The 22,877-nt window shown below is 43.1% G+C and overlaps 1 protein-coding gene across 23 annotated transcripts in view; it reads right to left on the bottom strand.

Annotated features, from left to right (window-relative positions):
* The window catches only part of LOC110520056 (plakophilin-4), a 114,827-nt gene that overhangs the window by 82,688 nt on the left and 9,262 nt on the right, over positions 1-22,877 (bottom strand). For 13 of the 23 annotated variants that reach the window (XM_090229653.1, XM_036974325.2, XM_090229657.1 and 10 more), the window contains exon 2: positions 2,583-2,722. In XM_090229653.1, coding sequence (XP_090085779.1) covers positions 2,583-2,717 — 135 coding nt within the window. In that variant the 5' untranslated portion in view covers positions 2,718-2,722. Of the gene's footprint in view, positions 1-2,582; positions 2,723-2,928; positions 3,006-22,877 lie in introns of those variants that run through there. The other 10 variants (XM_090229643.1, XM_090229649.1, XM_090229654.1 and 7 more) reach the window with 3 other exon arrangements.

Raw genomic sequence — 22,877 nt, 5'->3', positions numbered from 1 at the left:
GGCTAGTTATCACCCTCCCCTGGGAGACCCCACAGGAAGCATGCAGGGGCACAGCGTGATCAATGGAGAGCTCGTTAGTGGACCGGCCTTCCTCTCAAAGTCATTATTACGGGACGGGAGGGAGAGGGGACATTAGAATGCATGCTCAGCTCAACTGTCTCCTCGTCTCCTGTGAATGGCACCACACCACTCAGTATTCAGTGAGGGACACTCTACTGGGGCACGGTCTGCATCCCAAATGGCACCTCATTCCCCATGTAGTGCACTACTTTTGACCAGGACCCATAGACCAGGACTAATGGAAGACTAGCGGCTAGGCTGGGCCCCAACAGGACCTAGTTAGTAGAGGGGACTACCCTATGTCCCTTTGTCCCCCCCCCCCTCCCTCCATCCAAATCAGACAGTCGTTTCCCCAGCAGCTTCGAATAGGCCCAGTTGTAAACGACTAGGCTACATTACAACTTGAAGAATTCCTCTCTGGTTGTTGACTTGGTTACACCCTGTGTCTCCAAGGCCAGGCCAGGATGCGGTGATTAAATCATAAACTAGGCTGCTCCGGAGGAGTCTGGATGAAAGCAGACAGCAACTTCCTCCTCTTTTCCTGCTTTTCATTATTGCAGGGGATTATTCTAGCCTTCAGCCATGTACAACACCCCCTAGTAGAGGGCTACGCGGAGTCAGCCAACGTTCCCCATACACATCACGAGTAGGAGTACCTTTCTCTTCGCACTCACACATTTTCCATTTACTAACTTAAAAATGGTAGCCTAAGCTTTCGCTTTGAGGAAAAGGCCCACATTCCCCTGTCCGGGTTCACTGTGTCTAACTAAAAACACAGAGTGAGCGCAGATGAATGCAGAGTTTCATTGCATATAATGACTGTGTTATTGTCTTAAGCCCACAATGCCACACTCCGGTGCTTATTACATATTCACAGGGATAACATTAGCAATAATGTGGCAGAGAAGGCATTCAAAGACTCGGGCTCTCTCATTATTGCTGAATTCACACAAAAGGGGAAGTTGACTGGCTGAGTAACATTCTTTGGCTTCCCACCAGTCTCCAGTTCCACTCCACTCTAGATGGAACCCCTTCAGCTAAACACATTCTTTGCACAATGATAAATATGAGAGAGAAAGAGAGCGTGTAAAGTTAATTTGAAAAACTTGTTGTAAGGAGAGAAAAACCCTCAAGTCTGAGTGAGAGGAGTGTGAAAGAGCGGAGTAAAAAGAGTAGGCTGTGATAAGCTGAAGCGGTGGCTGTGATAAGCTGAAGCGGTGGCTGTGATAAGCTGAAGCGGTGGCTGTGATAAGCTGAAGCGGTGGCTGTGATAAGCTGAAGCGGTGGCTGTGATAAGCTGAAGCGGTGGCTGTGATAAGCTGAAGCGGTGGCTGTGATAAGCTGAAGCGGTGGCTGTGATAAGCTGAAGCGGTGGCTGTGATAAGCTGAAGCGGTGGCTGTGATAAACTGAAGCGGTGGCTGTGATAAACTGAAGCGGTGGCTGTGATAAGCTGAAGTGGTGGCTGTGATAAGCTGAAGTGGTGGCTGAAAGAGGTGAAATGGTGGCTGTGAAAGATGAAATTAACAAATTAACAGCGAACGCAACCAAAGAAATCTTGACCAGCCTGTCCTTGTTTGGGCATTGGGCAGAGTGGGGTGAAGTAGTACCGGGAGAAGTTTAAAAAAAAGAGAGGGAGGGGGGGGGGGGATTTCTAGCGTATGGACCAGGTAAATAACTACCATCCCAGCAAAGACTGTGACATCCATGAGGAACCTAGCTTCCTCCCAACTTCACCGCTCGTCAACTAGTCTCTCCAACTACCTTTAAAAACTCTGTCAGGACGGATCAACTTACTCTCCCCAATCCCAAACAAGAATTACTTTAAAAAGGCATGTCTCACCCCTCTCTTTCTCACTCTCTCTCCCGACTTACTGCCTGCCTGTCCTGACTAACGCCAAGGAGGAGCGGCAGAACAGGGGAAGGAAGTGACATCGACAGGTGCTCTCCAATGGAACCCGCCTTTCTGTTGACTTGGGTAAACAATGGGAGTGTGGAGCGCTGCCATGGACGGAGCGAGAGACGGAGCGAGGGGTGTGAGTCAGAGCGTGTCCTTATACAGATGGCTCATCGCTCGGGTCGCACTACATGGATCTCTCGATTGTGAACGCACTGCACGGGCTGGGCACAACTTAGTCACCATTTCCAGCCTACCGTCAGCTAGGACTACCTGTCAAAAAGTCAGAGCATTCTTAGCCATTTTTCGCTGTGTCCCCAAAAAGTAAATACAGCCTCTCGTCGCAAAGAAAGTCAGGTGAAAAATGTCAAATGTAAAAACCACAACCTCTTGAGAAGGCATTTTCTACAGTAAATCGGGGGGCAGCCCTTCAGTAGCTTAATGAGATAGTAACAGTGTGGTTGTGTAAGAGTGCAGAGATAAAGTACAGCATGTCCATCTTCTCGAGCCGCGACACAGAGGGTTGTGTACCTGCTATTTGGCAGGGAATGATACGGGTGTGACAAAAAAAAAGAAGGTATTTGGGCAGTGAAACAGTACGACAGGGTGCTATGGAGCTTCCAGTACCTGCTCTTTGACGGAGGCCAGGATGTTGTTGGCGGTGCTGTCGGCCTCCATGTTCCGGTCGGGGAGTTGGGCTCCCTCTCTGACGGTCAGCAGAAGCCCCTCCTCCGTCGCTGGGCTCTGCTCAGGAGCTGGCATTCCTCCTGCAGACAGACAGACACTTTGGTCACCCAATAAACTCCTCTGATACATACATGTGTTAAGCTTGTGTACACATGACCCAACCAATGGCATCCCCACACCATAGGCACAGTAGACAGAGACAATAATACACACAAGCTTGTACAGATCCCACGATATATTCCCTCTCTCTCTCCCGCTCAAAAACAGAAGACTAATACACACCTACCCATGCCAGCTGGAGCAATCCACAGACAGTCAGCGACACTGAGTCAATTCCGTATGGCCCTGAGGCAATAAACAACTTCAGTGACGACTGTATACAGACTCGTAAAAAAACACACGAAATCTTTAAGTCCAAAAAGGAAACGTGACTTTCACCCAATTCCAAGAAAACACACAAATCCTACCGCGTACCTCGGGAACAGAGTAAAATGCACGTCAGCAGGCGTACGGAGGAGATACTTTGTTCTTCTTCCCTTGCTCCTGGGCGTCAGGAGTGAACGTGTAAAAGTAGTTATGGCCCGATGACAGGCCAAGCGCCAGAGGACTGCATGGGGAGGCAGTTTCTGATCCATTTTTATGTGAAGGAGCCTGTTTAAGCACCTGAGCCGTAGCCGGGCTGAGGGCTCTCAGGGCTGCCGCATTGATGTCAGGCTGAGATAAGACAACAGGCTGAGGTATAATGAGGGGGTGCCATTGGGGAAACAGGGATGTCACAAGGACTTTTACTGCTTCTTCAATCCTCCACTGCTGCTGTCATCTGGTCTGAATGCTACAGTCGATCCAGTCCCTCGACAGAACGGGAGCATATTGGAGGTATGGAACCCAAATTACACCCTATTCCCTATATAGTGCAATGCATAGTAAAGTGCCCTATGCTGAAGTGCTCCACGGGCTCTGATCAAAAGTAGTATACTAAATAGGGAATAGGGTGTCATTTCGGATGCTGATAGCGTCTGAGGTAATGGTAGGTCTATTTAATTATTTCTTTGGATTGTGTGCAAATTGTTTTTATTTTTTATTGCTCGGTATTACTACACTGTTGGAGCTAGACACACAAGCCTTTCACTGCACCTGCGATAAGATCTGTAAATCCGTGTACGCAACCAATAAAACTTTGATTTGATTGTGAGTCCATCTCAAATCTCCTCGACGCAAAATCGCAGTCTGGATATTGGCTACTGGGGAGAGTCATTAAACCGTGTCCTTATTTACACCGCCAAGAGCTCCAACCCTCCCAGCATAACTCAATAAGACCTCCATGGAACTGTCTCTTTTTATATGCCTTATTCATTATGGCAGTCAGCTGGTGATTGGTGGATTTGTTCTGCTGGCATATTATGCCAACAATGCCATGCATTATTGAGGCGATGGAGTACAGTACAGCACTGGATGTGCATACACACCACAACCCCTGTACAGGAATCATTTAACGCAGGCTGCCAGCCAAGCCAACAGAACGCACACCATTGGGCTGTTTACAGTAGACATAGGCTCTGATGGGGAAACTCCTGTCCGGGGAAAACTAGCCAGTCTGGGAGGTCCCCGAGATAGTCGGACGATATCTGAACCCGTGGTGTTCTGGGTATTTCAAGGTCGAAGCAGATCGGATCACATGTGCGTTATTGGGTGGCAGACTGTGGATATTATTATTATTGCAAGCATGCTGGTAGCAGGGTCATAGGCTTTACACCTCACAATACATACATATACTTTGTAATGTAGCAGGGAGGAACAAAAATGGGTTTTCCTAGTTGTTATACAGTGGTACTATTTGGCCTTAAGGAGTCTCTTGCCTTTAGTTCCCATAACATTGAGCAGAGACAGGAATCTAGAGCATCACAGTTCCAAACTGAGTGTGCTCTTCCTTGCCAAGTAAAGATGGTTACAAAAACAAGCGAAAAAAACAAAAAGGTAGTCAGGGCTCACTAAGTTTCTGTTGATACCCTTTATTTACACAGTACTCCGAAACGATTCAAAAGAACGCCATTCAGCAGGCATATCTCAGTCATTGAGAAAAACAAGTCTGCTTTTGTCACAAAGTATGGAATGGCCTCTTCATGGAACCCCCTGGACAGTATGACATTATAGTATTACCTTTTTTTACAGACAACATGTAACATAACTCTTCTACACACAGATATTCAGACTGATACACGCAGGAAGACAGAAGTGATGCAACAAGATACGTCATGACACATTTTCTTCTGCAGAAAAATCGAAGTTGGAAAACTTCCCACTAACCAGAGTGAAGAAAACACACACTCAGAAAACCAATACGCTTCCACAAAACAAATCTACAACCGCCTAAAGAAAAAAAGGAAAATTGTATATTAGCTTACTGAAATCCCCCCATCCTACCTGGGACAGGACTACTTAACCCCTCTCAGCTCAGGGTTCTCCATAACTAAGATCAGTCGCCAGAGTGTGTTAGACATACCACAACTCTGCAGCACACTACTACCTCCACCACCACCTGGATGTTAGAGCAGCGCTGCTGCCCCGGCAAGTTCTTCAGGATCACCTCCGTTGTTTTCCTTCAAAACGAGAGGCGGGGGAAAAAAAGGAAAATATGAACTGGAGGCTTGTGAAAAGCTCCCATGCATCAGGTCTCTGTAGGGTTGTTTGGCATCTGGTAGTTTCAAAGTAAAGCTAGAGGCTGCCTGCCAAGTAACCAAGATGCAAAGGGAGTCAAAGGCAATCAGCGCTGCTTTAAAGACCGTAATTAGGATAATGCCTCCAGGACACTACCAGGACTTCACAGGATCCAGGTTAAGTCACTCAGAACAAAAAGATGGGCCCATGTCATTATGAACCTGGTCCTTTCCTCTGGTTATGCCCAAGACAAACACGGTCAATAAGACAGACAGACAGACTACTAGAACTTTCAGTGGGACTTGAGTGTCAATATTTAGGGAGGATTATTGCACCTTGTGTGAGAGTGAAAACACACCATCACAACATTAAATCTGTCTGGAGTAAGGAGCTCTCTCTAGATGACATCCCCCCCCCCCATTGCACAAGCAGAAAACACACCATCACAACATTAAATCTGTCTGGAGTAAGGAGCTTTCCCTAGATGACATCCCCCCCATTTCACAAGCAGAAAACACAGGCACACACACAGAGACAACTAACCCATATTCAGGTTATCGATTTCTTCTGGCCATAACACTGGACTAATCTGACCTCTCCCTGCCATCTACTGGGCACAGGATATAAACTAGAGCTGGAAGTACACGCAAGGGTCAAGGAATCAGCAAAACAACGAGCATCTGTAAAACGTTATTAACAAGCTACCAACTGGCTGCTCGGCTAAGCAGCCTTGACAAGACAAATCCAAATCCTATTTCCAAATAATTAAAATCCACGGCATCTCCAGCTCTGCCAAGAAACCGCTTCGCATATGACCCCACCCGGACTCCCGCCAACGCCAACCAGGTCACATGGTCTAGTAGTCCAGTCAGTGACCTCATATTCCAGTTACTCTTCCAAGCAATCGAGCAGCAGAATTGTGTCTGTGTACCGCAGCAGGGAACGGTCAATGTGGTGGGCAGGGGTTCAAATGAAAAAAGGTTGAAAAGTAGTCTAGCAGATCAGTGGAGAAGATGTAAATGGTCTAGACTAGGGTTTAATATTTTCCCAGGATTTTACAAAATGTTCCATACCATGAATAAAATCCCTTTTCTGCCGGGTAACCCGGTATTTCCTGCCAAAACCGGAAGTATGATTCAAAAGCATATACAGCGCAACTGGAAAGTCGGGACCTCTTGAATTTTTCCACAGTTACGATACAGCCTTATTCTAAAATTAAAATGTTTTTTCCCCCTCAAACTACACACAATAGCCAACACTGAAAAACAGGTTTTTAGAATTTGGCAAATTTATTCAAACTAAAAAACAGAAATATGTTGTTGACATAAGTATTCAGACCCTTGGCTATGAGACTTGAAATTCAGCTCAGGTGCATCGTGTTTCCCTTGATCATCCTTGGAGACCACCTGTGGTTAATTATGTTGACTGGACATGATTTGGAAAGGCACACCTGTCTATATAAAAAAGGTCCCACAGTTGACAGTGCATGTCAAAGCAAATACCAAGCCATGAGGTCTAATGAATTGTCAGTAGAGCTCCAAGAAAGGATTGTGTTGAGGCACAGATCTGGGAAATGGTAACAAAAACGGTCTGCAGCATTGAAGGTCAGTGGCCTCCAACATTCTTCAATGGAAGAAGTTTGGAACCACCAAGACTCTTCCTCTAGAGCTAGCCGCCCGTACAAATTGAGCAATCAAAGGAGAACGACCTTGGTCAGGGAGGTGACCAAGAACCCGACGGTTTCACTGACAGAGCTCCTCTGTGGAGATGGGAGAACCTTCCAGAAGGACAACCATCTCTACAGCACTCCACCAATCAGGCCTTAATGGTAGAGTGGCTAGACAGAAGCCACTCCTCAGTAAAAGACACATGACAACCCTTTTGGAGTTTGCCAAAAGGCAATTGAAGGACTTTCAGACTATGAGGAACGAGATTCTCTGGTCTGATGAAACTAAGATTGAACTCTGCCCTGAATTCCAATTGACATGCCTGGAGGAAACCTGGCACCATCCCTACGGCGAAGCACAGTGGTGGCAGCATCATGCTGTGGGAAAGTTTTTCAGTGGCAGCTACTGTGAGACTAGTCAGGATTGAGGGAAAGATGAACATAGCAATGTACAGAGAGATCCTTGATGAAAACCTGCTCCAGAGCACTCAGGACCTCAGACTGGGGCAAAGATTCACCTTCCAACAGGACAATGACCCTAACCACACAGCCAAGACAACGCAGGAGTGGCTTCGGGACAAATCTCTGAATGTCCTAGAGTGGCTCAGCTAGAGCCCAGACTTGAACCCGATTGAACATCTCTGGATAGCACTGAAAATAGCTGTGTGGCACTCCCCATCCAACTTGACAGAGCTTGAGAGGATCTGCAGAGAAGAGTGGGAGAAACTCCACAAATACAGGTGTGCCAAGCTTGTAGCATCATATTAAAGAAGACATGGCTGTAATCGCTGCCAAAGGTGCTTCAACAAAGTACAGAGTAAAGGGACTGAATACTTATGTAAATGTGCAATACATTTTTTTTATTTAAAAAAAAGTCCCTGTTCTGATAGTCCCCAGAGTCTGCAACACCACTAAGCAAGGTGCAAGCAAGCAGCATTATGAAGACCAAGGAGCTCTCAAAACAGGTCAGGGACAAAGTTGTGGAGAAGTTCAGGGTTGGATTATTTAAAAAATATCAGAAACTTTGAACATTCCACAGAGCACCATTAAATCCATTATTTAAAAAAGGGAACGAATATTGCACCACAACAAACCTGCCAAGAGAGGGCCGCCCACCAAAACTCATGGACATGGCAAAGAGGGCATTAATCAGAAAGGCATCAAAGAGACCAAAGATAACCCTGAAGGAGCTGCAAAGCACCACAGCGGAGATTGGAGTATCTATCCATAGGACCACTTTAAGCTGTACACTTCACCGAGCTGGGTTTTACGGAAGTGTGGCCAGAAAAAAGACATTATTTAAAAAAAAATAAAGCAAAACATATTTGGTGTTTACCAAAAGGCATGTGGGAGACTCCTTAAACATATGGAAGAAGGTACTCTGGTCAGATTAGACTAAAATGTATCTGTTTGGCCATGGAAGGAAAGGCCAAGGAAAACGCTATGTCTGGTGCAAACCCAAAACCACTCATCACCCCAGTGAAGCATAGTGGTGGCAACATCATGCTGTGGAGATGTTTTTCCATAGGCAGGGACTGGGAAACTGGGCAGAATTGAGAGAATGATGGATGGCGCTAAATACAGGGAAATCCTTGAGGGAAACCTGTTTCAGACTTTTAGACTGAGAAGGAGGTTCACCTTCCAGCAGGACAACGACCCTAAGTATACTGCTAAAGCAACACTCGAGTGGTTTAAGGAGAAACATTTAAATATCTTGGAATGGCCTAGTCAAAGCCCAGAACTCAATCCAATTGAGAATCTGCGGTATGACTTAAGGTTTGCTGTACACCAGCAGAACCCATCCAACTTGGAGCTGGAGCAGTTTTGCCTTGAGGAATGGGCAAAAATCCCAGTGGCTAGATGTGCCAAGCTTATAGAGACATACCCCAAGATACTTGCAGCTTTAATTGCTGCAAATGGTGGCTCTACAAAGTATTGACTTTGAGGGGGTGAATAGTTATGCACGTTCAAGTTCCGTTTTTGTCTTATTTCTTGTTTGTTTCACCCCTAAATTGTTTTGCGTATTCAAAATGGTAGGCATGTTGTGTAAATCAAATGATACAACCTAGAATTAAAATATATTTTTTTGGGGGGGGGGGGTTGTTGTAAGGCAACAAAATAGGAAAAATGCCAAGGGGGTGAATATTCTCACAAGCCACTGTAGGCCTGTGTGGATTTGGATTTGATTAGAACATTCAAGGCTGATGCAACCTGAGCCCGATTAAATACATTTAAATGAGCCCTATCCAATACATACGCTATATAGGCAACTGCACAACAGAAAAACATAAAAAGTACATAGATGTAGCTATGCTCTCTTGGGTAAAGTTATGGGGGAAAAAAAGAGTGAACTGTATTACTGTACTTTATTGGATTATACGGACTGGAATTACGAGCCTCGTTCATAAAACAAGGAGAGAACATGCGATTCTGGTGCAGCACATGCAGCCTAAAGTTAAAAGAATAGGCTAGTGAATTTGGTTTACATTTATCATAATATTTCCCCTAATGTTATTAGCTTAACTCCTCTTTCTCTAGTGTTACTTCAGTCCTTCCTCGCTTTCAACAGTTAAATGAAGTAAAATGTCATTGTCCTTGTCTTCATCATTTTAATGACATGCTTGAATAATATAGGACTATAACGTGATGCAGAAGGCTTTCACTTCTTCTCATGAGGATTGAATGGTTATGGGTCTGAATAAGGAACAGCTATAGGCTTCTTTCAAACCACCCGCGAGCTCATTTGGCTGCCGTATTTAACATTCATCAAACAAGAGCTTGGGTCCCTCTTCGAATAGTCTATTGGTATAAGAAATATTTCAACCATTATGTCCAGCAAGCTATTCTAGATTTTCCTGCATGGGAGTAGAAGAGATAAGGAGTATTTTTTTTTTTTAGGAGAGGACATCGGAACACAGGTGTGTGCGCGTATTGCGCAAGAGAGAGAAGCTATAAGTTAAAAGCTTATTAGGCATAACCCATCATGAATTAGCTAAATATAAAGGCTAATACTGCATTGAAAGTATTACCTGAAAGAGTTAGGCTAAGACACACACACACAAACATCAATATTGAAGAAGATCATCTATTTTGGATGCAATTTGAATGAAATTGATGGAGAGAAAGGCTGCGAGACTGCTTTAAATACGTGCCCGAGCGAACAATGATGTAGGAGTGTTGTAAATCTCTGCAGCTGCAATAAATAACAACTTTACAATTTAAAAAAAGGTGACCCCCGAAAGCCAGATGGAAATGTGTCAATTAAACGTGCATCCGTTCCTTATATCACATTAGCATAGGCTATGCTGCAGCAAATTACAGTACACTTGCCACAAAATAAAATAAAATAAGAAGTTACCATGAGATGAAAGGCCTACATACTGAGATGGGCTGTCGGTCCCCACCTTAAGCGTTGATGATTCATCAATGCAGTGACCAGAACGAAAGCCGTAGAGAATCCAGATTTACATCATTTAACTGTTCCATTTCCCGTCATGCTATTCATATAAATAATTTATTATAATTTACCGCTTTTACAGTTATTTATCCTGGGAAAAGGGAGTGGTTTTGGGCGGTAAATCTCAGTAACCGGGTTCCCGCCCTTCAACCCCGGTCTAGACATCAATGGGTGACTTTCAAATCCTCTGCATGATAGTTTATCTGGCTGCAGAAGCCTCTTTAAAAAAGAGATTCTCCGGTGCTTTTGTAGACTTTTTAGTCAGTAGTTCTGAAAGTAGCACTCACGAGCCAAAGGTGATCCCCTAAAATTGCGTACTACGTCACATATGTGCATATATGTGCACCACATTGCTCGCTCTCGGCTGTGTGTGCATCTTGCTGTCACTCAAATGGTGAAGGGATGAAGCTCATTGTGACTCAAACGGTTAGGGCACTGGCCTACGTGGGGGAAATGAAAGGAAAATAGCACAGCAGTTTACAGAAAAACTGTAAATCTCCTTACAGATTATGCAGGTATGAACTACACGGACACATCTGGGCCAAAGCGGGAGGTTTCAAATTCTTAGTAGTGGCCAAAGTCCAGAACATGTCTTTAAAAAGGCACAATGGGGCCTCCCGGCTGGCACAGTGGTTAAGGGCGCTGTACTGCAGCACCAGCTGTGCCACCAGAGACTCTAGGTTCGCGCCCAGGCTCTGTCGTAACCGGCCGCGACCGGGAGGTCCGTGGGGCGACGCACAATTGGCCTAGCGTCGTCCGGGTTAAGGAGGGTTTGGCCGGTAGGGATATCCTTGTCTCATCGCGCACCAGCGACTACTATGGCGGGCCGGGCGCAGTGCGCGTGAACCAAGGTTGCCAGGTGCACAGTGTTTCCTCCGACACATTGGTGCGGCTGGCTTCCGGGTTGGATGCACGCTGTGTTAAGAAGCAGTGCGGCTTGGTTGGGTTGTGTATCGGAGGACGCATGACTTTCAACCTCCGTCTCTTCCAAGCCCTACAAGGAGTTGTAGCGATGAGACAAGATAGCTACTAAACAATTGGATACCACGAAATTGGAGAGAGAAAAAAAAAAGGCACAATGAAGATATTTTGATATCAATATCAAATAATTTCTGGGTAACAATTACAACTTTACTGAAATAGATTTACATTTAAAAAAAAAATGACAAACTGCTATTTAGCAATAAACTATTTCTCGAGCAAGACTTTTGCTAGGACTGTTTTAAACCGTTAGTTCTCTCAGCTGTTGTACAATATGATATAAAACACAGGAAAATCAAGTTGGACTGCACCTTCAAAAGAAGTCCACAGTAGAGACTAATTACTTCATCACATTTCAGTTTCTCATGACAACTGACCTGTGGCCCCTGCCATGCACGGCATCTTCCCCAGGGAGCAGAGAAAAGAAAATCGAACAGATTGTCAGACAGACACATTCCTTCATCTCCCATTTCCCCATCTACAAAGAGTAGACAACCCTTCTGGTCATGAGACTGAACGTAATGTGGCTTAGGGTAATAATACCCATTATAGCATCAGTCAACACGAGGGAAGAGAAGAACTGTGGAGAAGAAGGCTTCATAAGGCTGATTGACACCCAAATTAACCAAGTCACAAGTGTTGAACAAAAAAAAAACGTGGAAGGGAAAACCAGAGCTCAGATATAATTACACATTAGCCTGAACTTCAGAGGCAGGCAGTCTCAGCAGAGTAGCAGTTCAGATGCCCATTGCTCGGTCTTCAAACATAAAGCCTGGGAAATCAAACTTCTCAAATAGAGATGTGAGCGGACTCGAGCTAGCTACTCGCAGAATTTGGAATGAAAGCCTACCACAATGTGGTCAAAGTAAGGGGAGCACTACGAAATTAGGTAAGGGATTTTTACTTTTACCACATTTGAGATATACACAATTATTCATTTGATCATTGGACCAGCAACCCTCGTACAGGTCTACCTACGCCACATGGCAAAAACTAAAGCTGATCGTACAATATGCAGAAGGCCTAATAAATGGGTTATACTGGTCCAAGTATAACATTCCATTAAAAAACTCTTGGCCCCCCAATCATTGGTTCCTCTGGACTTCTTAAGCCGGCATGAGGGTGGAAAACAAAAGGGCATAATTAACTCCACTAGAATACTACTGATCGATGCCTTGGCCATGTGCAATAAAGAGCTCGTAGGGAACCAGACTTCCATTACACAGCACAAAGTAGCCATGGCAATGTCCCTAAACACCTACAATGCTTAATTGCCTCGTTCAAATACCATATTGACTTCGCTAAATAAAAAGGTGATATGCGGTCTCTGGCTGCCTTTTCAGACCTCACTAAGTGTGGTCGATACCATATTTCAGCGCTGATAAACAAACCCCCCAAAAAAATAACAGACATGAATTGTAATTCTACGGCGGGCCAAAAAAAAACATCAAGAACGCAACATATTTCTTACCAAGTAGTAAAAGCCCCAGCCCAAACTATTAGAGACAAAGCAGATATGCTTAGACTGCTGACTATAGTCAAAACTAAACTACAGTAGCTGATGTAATTTGGTTTTAAAGCATGTGTTATACACAAACAAGTTAAAGGGAGCCTCACATACTTCACAACATGGCCTAGGCCCTAGAGCACCCACACACACAACCCCTGCAGAAACAATTTCTTGTCACACAATTTTGTTCTCCAAGTACAATGACATGAATTCTACTGAGATTAACCTCACTTCAAAGATTCGAGAGGGCAAAAAAAGAGGCATTGTATGTACACACACACACCTCCTTTTGCCCATCTCTTGAAATATATACATATACAGTTGAAGTTGGAAGTTTACATACACTTAGGTTGGAGTCATTAAAACTAGTTCACATACAATTAGGTTGGAGTCATTAAAACTAGTTCACATACACTTAGGTTGGAGTCATTAAAACTAGTTCACATACACTTAGGTTGGAGTCATTAAAACTAGTTCACATACACTTAGGTTGGAGTCATTAAAACTCGTTTTTCAACCACTCCACACAGTTCTTGTTAACAAACTATAGTTTTGGCAAGTCGGTTAGGACGTCTACTTTGAGCATGACACAAGCCAATTATCCAACAATTGTTTACAGACAGATTATTTAACTGTATCACAATTCCAGTGGGTCAGACGTTTACATACATTAACTTGACTGCGCCTTTTAAAAGCTTGGAAAATGAAAATGATGTCATGGCTTTAGATTCTTCTGATAGGCTAATTGACATAATTTGAGTCAATTGGAGGTGTACCTGTGGATGTATTTCAATGCCTACCTTCAAACTCAATGCTTCTTTGCTTGACATCAATGGAAAATCAAAAGAAAATCAGCCAAGACCTCAAAAATAATTGTAGACCTCCACAAGTCTGGTTCATCCTTCCAAATGCCTGAAGGTACCACATTCGTCTGTACAAACAATAGTATGCAAATATAAGCACCATGGCACCACGCAGCCATCATACCGCTCAGGAAGGAGATGCGTTCTGTCTCCTAGAGATGAACGCACTTTGGTGTGAAAAGTGCAAATCAATCCCAGAACAGCAGCAAAGGACCTTGTGAAGATGCTGGAGGAAACAGGTGAAGATGCTGGAGGAAACAGGTACACAAGGTATCTACATCCACAGTAAAACAAGTCCTATAAATCGCCATAGCCTGAAAGGCCGCTCAGCAAGGAAGAAGCCACTGCTCCAAAACCACCATTAAAAAAGCCAGACTACGGATTGCAACTGGGGACGAAGATCCTACTTTTGGAGAAATGTCCAAAATGAAACAAAAATATAACTATTTGATCATAATGACCATCGTTATGTTTGGAGGGGAAAGTGAGAGGCTTCCAAGCCGAAGAACACCATCCCAACCGTGAAGCTCGGGGGTAGCAGCATCATGTTGTGGGGGTGCTTTGCTGCAAAAGGGACTGGTGCACTTCACAAAATAGATGGCATCATGAGGCTGGAAAATTACGTGGATATATTGAAGCAACATCTCAAGACATCAGTCAGGAAGTTAAAGCTTGGTCGCAAATGGGTCTTCCAAATGGACAATGACCCCAAGCATTTTTCCAAAGTTCTGACAAAATGGCTTAAGGACAACAAAGTCAAGGTATTAGAGTGGCCATTCAAAGCCCTGACCTCAATCCCATAAAAAAATGTGTGGGCAGAAGTGAAAAAACATGTGCGAGCAAGGAGGCCTACAAACCTGACGCCGTTACACCAGCTCTGTCAGGAGGAATGGGCCAAAATTCACCCAACGTATTGTGGGAAGCTTGTGGAAGGCTACCCAAAACGTTTGAACCAAGTTAAACAATTTAAAGGCAATGCTACCAAATACTAATTGAGTGTATGTAAACTTCTGACCCACTGGGAATGTGATGAAAGAAATAAAAGCTGAAATAAATCACTCTACTATTATTCTGACATTTCACATTCTGAAAATAAAGCGGTGATCCTAAGACAGAGAATTTTTACTAGGAATAAATGTCAGGAATTGTGAAAAACTGATTTTAAATGTATTTGGCTGTGGTGTATGTATGTATGAATTCAACTGTGTGTGTGTGTGAGACTCACACTCACACCAAAAGTTGACACCTACTCATTCAAGGGTTTCATTATTTTGACCATGTTCTACATTGTAGAATAATAGTGAAGACATCAAAACTATGAAATAACACATATGGAATCATGTAGTAACAAAAAAATAATAAAGTGTTAAACAAAATATATATTGTATTCTTCAAAGTAGCCACCCTTTGCCTTGATTGACAGCTTTGCACACTCTTGGCATTCTCTCAACCAGCTGTGTGAAATCAGGCCTTCATGGTCAAATTGCTGCAAAGAAACCACTACTAAAAGGACACCAACATAAGAGACTTGCTTTGGCCAAGAAACAAGAGCAATGAATATTATACAGTGAAAATCTGTCCTTTGGTCTGATGAGTCCAAATTTGAGATTTTTCCTTCCAACCGCTGTGTCTTTGTGAGACTCATAGTAGGTGAACGGATAATCTCTGCATCTGTGGTTCCCACTGTGAAGCATGGAGGTAGTGGTGTGATGGTGCTTTGCTGGAGATGCTGATTTATTTAGAATTCGAGCCACACTTAACCAGCATGGCTACCACAGCATTCTGCAGCAATACGCCATCTCATCTGGTTTGCATGTAGTAGGACTATCATTTGTTTTTCAACAGGACAATGACCCAAAAACACACCTCCAGGCTGTGTACGGGCTATTTGACCAAGGAGAGTGATGGAGTGCTGCATCAGATGATCTGGTCTCCACAATCACCCAACCTCAACCCAGATGGTTTGGGATGAGTTGGACCGAAGAGTGAAGGAAAAGAAGCCAACAAGTGCTCAGCATTACTCCTTCAAGACTGCTGTTAACGCATTCCAGGTGAAGCTGGTGGAGAGAATGCCAAGAGTGTGCAAAGCTGTCATCAAGGCAAAGGGTGGCTACTTTGAAGAATCTCAAATATAAAACACTTTTTTAGTTACTACATGATTCCATGTGTGTTATTTCTCAGTTTTGATCTCATCACTATTATTCTACAATGTAGAAAATATGAAAGAAAAACCCTTGAATGAGAAGGTGTCCAAACTTGTCACTGGTACTGTATACATGATGCCTTCCTTGACAGCAGAACACAAAAGGCTATTAGATCCCTAAACATTTTACTTTCTGAAAGGGCTCAAAAGCTGAAAGTGCTTTACTCTGTAACACACCCCAAAAGCTGGAGGAATGTATCCTAGTCCATGCTGGAGATGTTATATATATATATATATATATATAACACACACACACACACACTAATACTGGGTGGATCAGGGTGTATACACTATATAACCCAGAAGTAGATCGAAAACCTACCTATTCACGTGGTGATATGGTATTAAAAGGCAGAGATTAGCTGTGTGGATAGACCGAGACCTCGAGTCAAGTGTCCTCCGACTCAATAGGATGACTGGAGAGGGATTTGAAATGAGGGAGGAATGTTATAGATGTTCTGCCCGCCTCGGATGTCCTTGAATCATATCCTACAAAATGTAGGAACATCTAAAATCACTCCAGGCTAATCTGAGCGTGTGTGAACAGGGCATGGCTCAAGGTAAACCAGGAATAAAAGGCAAGAAACACAGTCACACCAGGGCAGTTCATACAACTTATAACCCAGATAGACCTCTTCCAATGAAATGCATTAAACCAAAGCGACTCACCAGTGCAAGTGGACAAGAGGGAGATTACTTCATGTGTAATAATTGAAAATCGGTCTACATCGTGCAACCAGAAGACTATGAGCGGTCACTCTTTGAGGAACTTCCTCCTGTTCTGTTCATTCACCCTGCTTGCATCCCAAATGGCACCTTATTAAAAGAAAAACCCTTGAATGAGTAGGTGTGTCCAAACGTGTGACTGGTACTGTATACATGACGTCTTATTTGACAGCGGAACGCGACAGGCTATTAGAACCCTAAACATTTTACTTGGCAGCCACAAGCCTCGCTGAGAGACAGATCCAAATGTTTAAAAAATCAGCTGTTCAAAACAGGTCATCAATAACGTGTCGTGACAGCGCGGGGCTGGGGGCATAAATTACGCTCCGATTGAATGTAAATGACGCCCAAAGGATTGACAACTTAAAAAGGGGGACTGGAGCATCAAATAGAGTCTGCTGCACACCCTCCAGAATCAAGGCCTATACATTGGCTCTGTGGGTTGATGTAATCTCTGAAGTGAAATGTTGGTCACACACGGACAAAACACAGAAGTCAACTTAGGATTCTCCCTGGAAGAGCTGAATACAAGATGAATGCTCCAATTTTCTCCATGAGAGTGAACACGACAGGCTCATTTGCTAAAGCAAATACAGCAGCAAAACAAAGCCAGAACAGAAATAACACTCAAGCCGCCGCAGCGGTTCATAAAGAAGGGAAATTAAATGGTGATCAGAGCCGCGGTGAAAGTTATTCATTCTTTCAGCCGGAAAGGCGGAAATAAATTCAGTTTAATCAATGTTCCATTCTGCCTCACATACATAGGTGGTGATTTATTTCTCCCATTTCAGGTGGTTATCAAATTTTAATGTGAACATTGTAAGTGTGCAGGATTTTATGGAAAGGACCCGTGAGAAATTCCAAGATGATCGAAATGACTGGAATCAAATCGGATGTAAAAGGTGCATTAACATAACAATTGGCCTACTATTGGCAGTGATCTGGCTCCCACAATGCATCCTGCCTGGAGTGAATTACCGAGCGTGCACCGCACATCGGCTGCTTCCCCCGTTTTAGACCGATTACAGCAGCTGATGAACTGCCTTCACGGTCCTCTGACAAATGATCAAATCACACCACTGGGAAGAACAGCATTAGCTTATCTGGTTGTCTATTCATCAATAGGGCATCCTTGTAGGCTCATTAAAGCGGATGGGAAGTTAAGGGGGATGACAGCAGCAACAATTAGACACACACACCCCTCTGTGGGATATTCCTGTCACTTTACTGTGCGTGTACTCACGCAAGAACACATGCAATTGTAGAATGTTGTGAGTGTATAGTGGGGGAATTAATATGATCACAGTGAAGTATCAACATCACTTCACCCTTGTTTATCTGCTATGCTGCATCACTGGTATTGACAGGGCCAGCATCCGGCAGCCATCCAGCCGTGGGCAGAGTGCCCAGTAGGGCTGTGTCAGGTTCCCTCTACAACGCCATGAGAAAATGCCATGTGGTATAAAGGCAAAGCCGTGCCGCCCCCGCCAGCCGTCCCTCACAACTCCCGTCCTCCGGTTTCCTGGTCTATGAGCTCGCTGTCTTGCCGTCATGTTCCCTCCGAGTCAACGTCCACGTGGAAATGTGTCACACGTCACAGGTTCGTGTCCCAAAATGGCACTCTATTGCCTGGGAACAAAAATATAAAATACGCAACATTCAACCATTTCAAAGATTTGACTGAGTTACACAGTTCAGAAAAGGAAATTCAGTAATTTGAAATAAATTCGTTAGGTCCTAATCTATGGATTTCACATGCCTGGGAATACAGATATGCATCCGTTGGTCACAGAAACCTTTAAAAACAAATGTAGGGGTGTGGATCAGAAAACACGTCAGTATCAGGTGTGACCACCATTTGCCTCATGGACGTCACACAATTTGAGCGAAAGACGCATATACATTTTATTTTATCTGATTACTATAAGTAGTGTACAATGTAGGGAATATGGTATATGGGATGCCGATTCAGGCTTCCGTTTGAGCTTGGAAACAGGAGGCACGGGATCGCTTAAGTTTCCCTTTGACACAGAATTCTATCAATGGTGATAGCACAAGTATAAATTCCATTGGCATCAACAACAAAAAAAGGAGCTATAAACTGCAATGGGAGTGAGAGGTAACCAGCTGAACACATTGTTATAAATATTAAGTCACAGATGGAACTGCCAACTACAATCCAGAGGAATTGGGATTCCTTATTCCAAATGTGTAATAGCAAAAACCGCTCAACTCCCTTACTATGCCACTTCAAAGCAATTCCTCAAATAATATTAAATAGCGCTGTTACTGTAGTAATTACAGTATTACACATGTATAAAGATTAAAGGAGCTTGTGTAAAGTAGTGGTCGGCAACAGGCGTTTTGTTTTTGTTGTAGCCCAAAATCACCAGGAAGTAAGCTTAAAAAGTAGTTTAATTTAGGAAATCTGTTGCCAAGTATTCCCACATATTAAGAAAATTGACATATGTGATTGTGACTCAATGTTATCAAGGTACGAAATTATTTCCCAAATACAATCCATTTTTGGGCTTAGTTGTGGTCAATTTGCAGGGTACAAATGATTATAATTGTTTTCCGGCCATTCGCTTGGACAAAACCGGCCCGCGGCTAAATCTAGCTGCCTACCACTGGTGCAAAGCAACTTCATCTAAAAGTGTAAAACTGACTAATAAAATTTGATTTGAAAACTACTTCAAAATGTAAAAAGTGCTACCGTCATTATATTGTATTTACTTTGCCACCATGGCCTTTTGCCTTTACCTCCCTTATCTCACCTCATTTGCTCACATCGTATATAGACTTGTTTATACTGTATTATTGACTGTATGTTTGTTTTACTCCATGTGTAACTCTGTGTCGTTGTATGTGTCGAACTGCTTTGCTTTATCTTGGCCAGGTCGCAATTGTAAATGAGAACTTGTTCTCAACTTGCCTACCTGGTTAAATAAAGGTGAAATAAAAATAAATAAATAAAATTAATGCACACACACACACACACACACACACACACACACACACACACAGCATTTAGTCATTGATATGGAAAAGGATCAAACCACCATAAAAATGGGAGAGAAGTTGACACTATGGAAGAAAGGCATATAAACCCCATTCCAAAAACCAATGGGAGGAGATTATTGGGTAAGAAACAGGGCATCAACCTATTCCTTAGTAGGAACTACCAGCGGTATATGCTCAAAGATAGGGTTTATGCAGAAAGAGTCAAACTGGATCTGTCGACATCTCCCGTGAAGGCTGATTTGCATTAACTCTGCCTATTAAAATACTCACCTCTTTAGAGAGTGGCGAGCAGGGGGTCACTGAGAACCATGCTGCCGTCCATTCAAATGAGGGGGTTGTTACTGTTAACTGCATGAAAAGCATGTTAATAACAGCCTTGGTATTGGGGATGGAGTACATTTCTCGTGAAAATAAATAATAATTCCGTCTGAGGCGAGTCAATCGTTGAGGGCCAGATAGCTTAACAGCTCATTAACACTTCAAAATAAAAAGCCCCCCCACCCCCCCACCTTATCACTCCTGTCTGCAGATGTCCTTGACCTGTAGTGTGGGAGGTGAGATGGCCTCATGGCCTCCACACACAGTGTTCAGTCTACGGGCTGTTTCAAAATCGGGACGTTGCACTCTGTTGTCTGCCTAGACAAAAACACCCGTCTTCTACTGTCCTGAACTTCAACACAGCCACAAAAACAGACCTGGCTGTAAAAGCACTATTCCCCTATTTTAGAACGCTTAACATTCACAATTGTTATATCTCAGCTCCTTGGAAATCTTCTGCAATACTACAGTGTGCTGAGCAATAGATTAAGTCATAGCAAGTGTGGGAAAAAAAGTGAAGCACCTTTCACCTTTGAAATCAAACTAAAATCAGTTTCTCATTTTATTCTAAGGTCTCGTTTCATTTGTCACATTTGCCTTCCCTCCTTTGGCTTTGGTGCAAACAAACGTCCTGTCACATTGAATCTGTGAAGTAACTGCCCCGCGGTGTATCGTTGACCTTAAACAGCAAGCTACAAAGCTGAGCACCAACGTCTCAGAGAATCCTGCACAATAAAAGCCAATGTATCATTGTGTGTTACACAAGTAAACTTCTCTTTCAAATCACTCATTCACTCTAGCAGAACCCTTAGCTGGAACAGCTCAACTATTTCTGTGAGTCAAGTCTTCAAGGACAGGCAAAACTGCATGAGATAAAAATTATATATATATATAAATAAAAGGCCAAGTACATATTTACTTTCCAACCAATGGATGGGGCATACAATACAATGTAGAGATTGTCACAGTATTTGCATGCATTTACCTGCACAAGGGGTGTATGAGGTTAGCTAAGCTGATGTGTTCCAACTCAATGTATTCCATTTAGACTCTTCCTTGGGGGCTTAGCATACACAAATAAAACTTAAAACAAAATGCAGTATGCACCTGGGGCGCTAACATGCATTGAGCCATGTAGAGAAAGGGAAATGAGCATGAGGAAAATGGCAACAACAAAAAGTTCAATCACCTTCGGCGGCCCTTTTAAAAACAATGCTTTGGTGGGGCCAGTGAGCTAAATACCACGCTCTACTATCTTAAAATGTGTCTATGAACCTTTTGACCCAGCTAATGGCACTTTTAAAACATGAACTCTTTGAAACACAAGATGGCTTATAAAGCAAAGCCACAGGAATGGGGATATAGAGCACTGGGAGGAGTGGGAGAGAGCTGGGTTGAGGGATCTATGACAAGGGCTTTTAATTGAAACATAAATCACACCCAACAGGTTAGTAAAATAAATTCCCCCTTAGTTGTAATCTCAGTTATGATTCATGTAGTGCAAGCATGACTTTACTGCTCTGAGGTAGAAATGTGTGCTTTTATCAAAGGCATTGGACTGCAATGCAATGTCTGGAGGGAGCAATAGCCCTAAGTGCAGTGTCATCACGTTCATCATGCTACAGCTCGTGATGCTCCGCTTTCAAAAAAAATCACTGTTCAAGTATTATCAATGTACTGCATTTCATGAATACCAACCATTTCTGAAGGTCAAACTAGCTCGTCATATCAACAACTGTGAGGAAGGTATGAGCAGCTGGGAGTTTTAAAAAAAAGGCCCAATGCAGCTGTTTTCATATCAATATTAAATCATTTATGGGTAACAATTTAGTACCTTAGTAATAGCTTTCCATTAAATATTGTCAAAGAGAAACAAAAATAGCTTCCTTTTTTTGCAACAAAAACAATTCCCAAGCAAAATTTTTGCAATGACTTCTGGGAGAGGCTTGGGTGGGAAGGGGAAAACTAAATGAACCGTTATTAGCAGACAGGTTTGGAACATATTGGTCTATTAAGAACCAGTGCTAGCAAAAAACATGATTTTCCTGTGTTTTTTATATATATTTCCACACTACGAGGTTGGAATAATACTGTGAAAGTGGTTAAATTATGATATGCCCTTTTAGTGTAAGTAGTGTTTAGTGAAATTTCAGCCTGTTTGGTGGGGTGGAGTTTTGGACTGCCTGGTGACAGAAAGAAAGTGCCAAACTGCTCTGCCAATAACAGCTAGTTCAGTTTTCTCCTCCTCTCTCAGACCACACAGACAGTCCTAGCAAAATTATTGTTTGAGTAATTGCCATTTTACTAAGAAACAATTTGTTTTGACCATTTTTTTAATTTAAAACAAGCACAGTATGGTACTTAATTGCTACCCAGAAATGATTTGATATTGAGATATAAATGGCTGCATTGGACCTTTAACTTATCTACCACCAGGTGATGTCACCAGGCAAGCTGAAATTCCACACATGCAAAACCTGCTGATTAGAAGTTCCTGTGTAGATTGTAATTTCAACCAGCAACTATCAGGAAATAACCCTAAGGGGAAAAAAAATCTGTTTATCAGCGGTTGTACAATAGGATACAAAACACATGAGAATAATACAGTATGCATTTAGATTGCACTGGCCCTTTAAATACATGATCCAAATAGAGAGGTTTTGGCAAAGCAGTTGAAGTGAAACGGGCTGATATGAGGCCCTTCTCGCCAGTGACATATTCAATAGTAAAACTGGTGGAAAATCTGCCCTTTTAATGGGTTGACTGCCTGACATTATACAGTATATAGCTGTTAGCGTAGTGGCCAATGGCCATAATAGAGTTGTCAACTTT

The sequence above is a fragment of the Oncorhynchus mykiss genome, chromosome 3 (genome assembly GCF_057628025.1).
Source record: "Oncorhynchus mykiss isolate SJ-2025 chromosome 3, ASM5762802v1, whole genome shotgun sequence".
Lineage (NCBI taxonomy): Eukaryota > Metazoa > Chordata > Actinopteri > Salmoniformes > Salmonidae > Oncorhynchus > Oncorhynchus mykiss.
The sequence above is the reverse complement of the archived record's forward strand: the minus strand, read 5'-3'. Positions and strand labels throughout refer to the sequence as shown.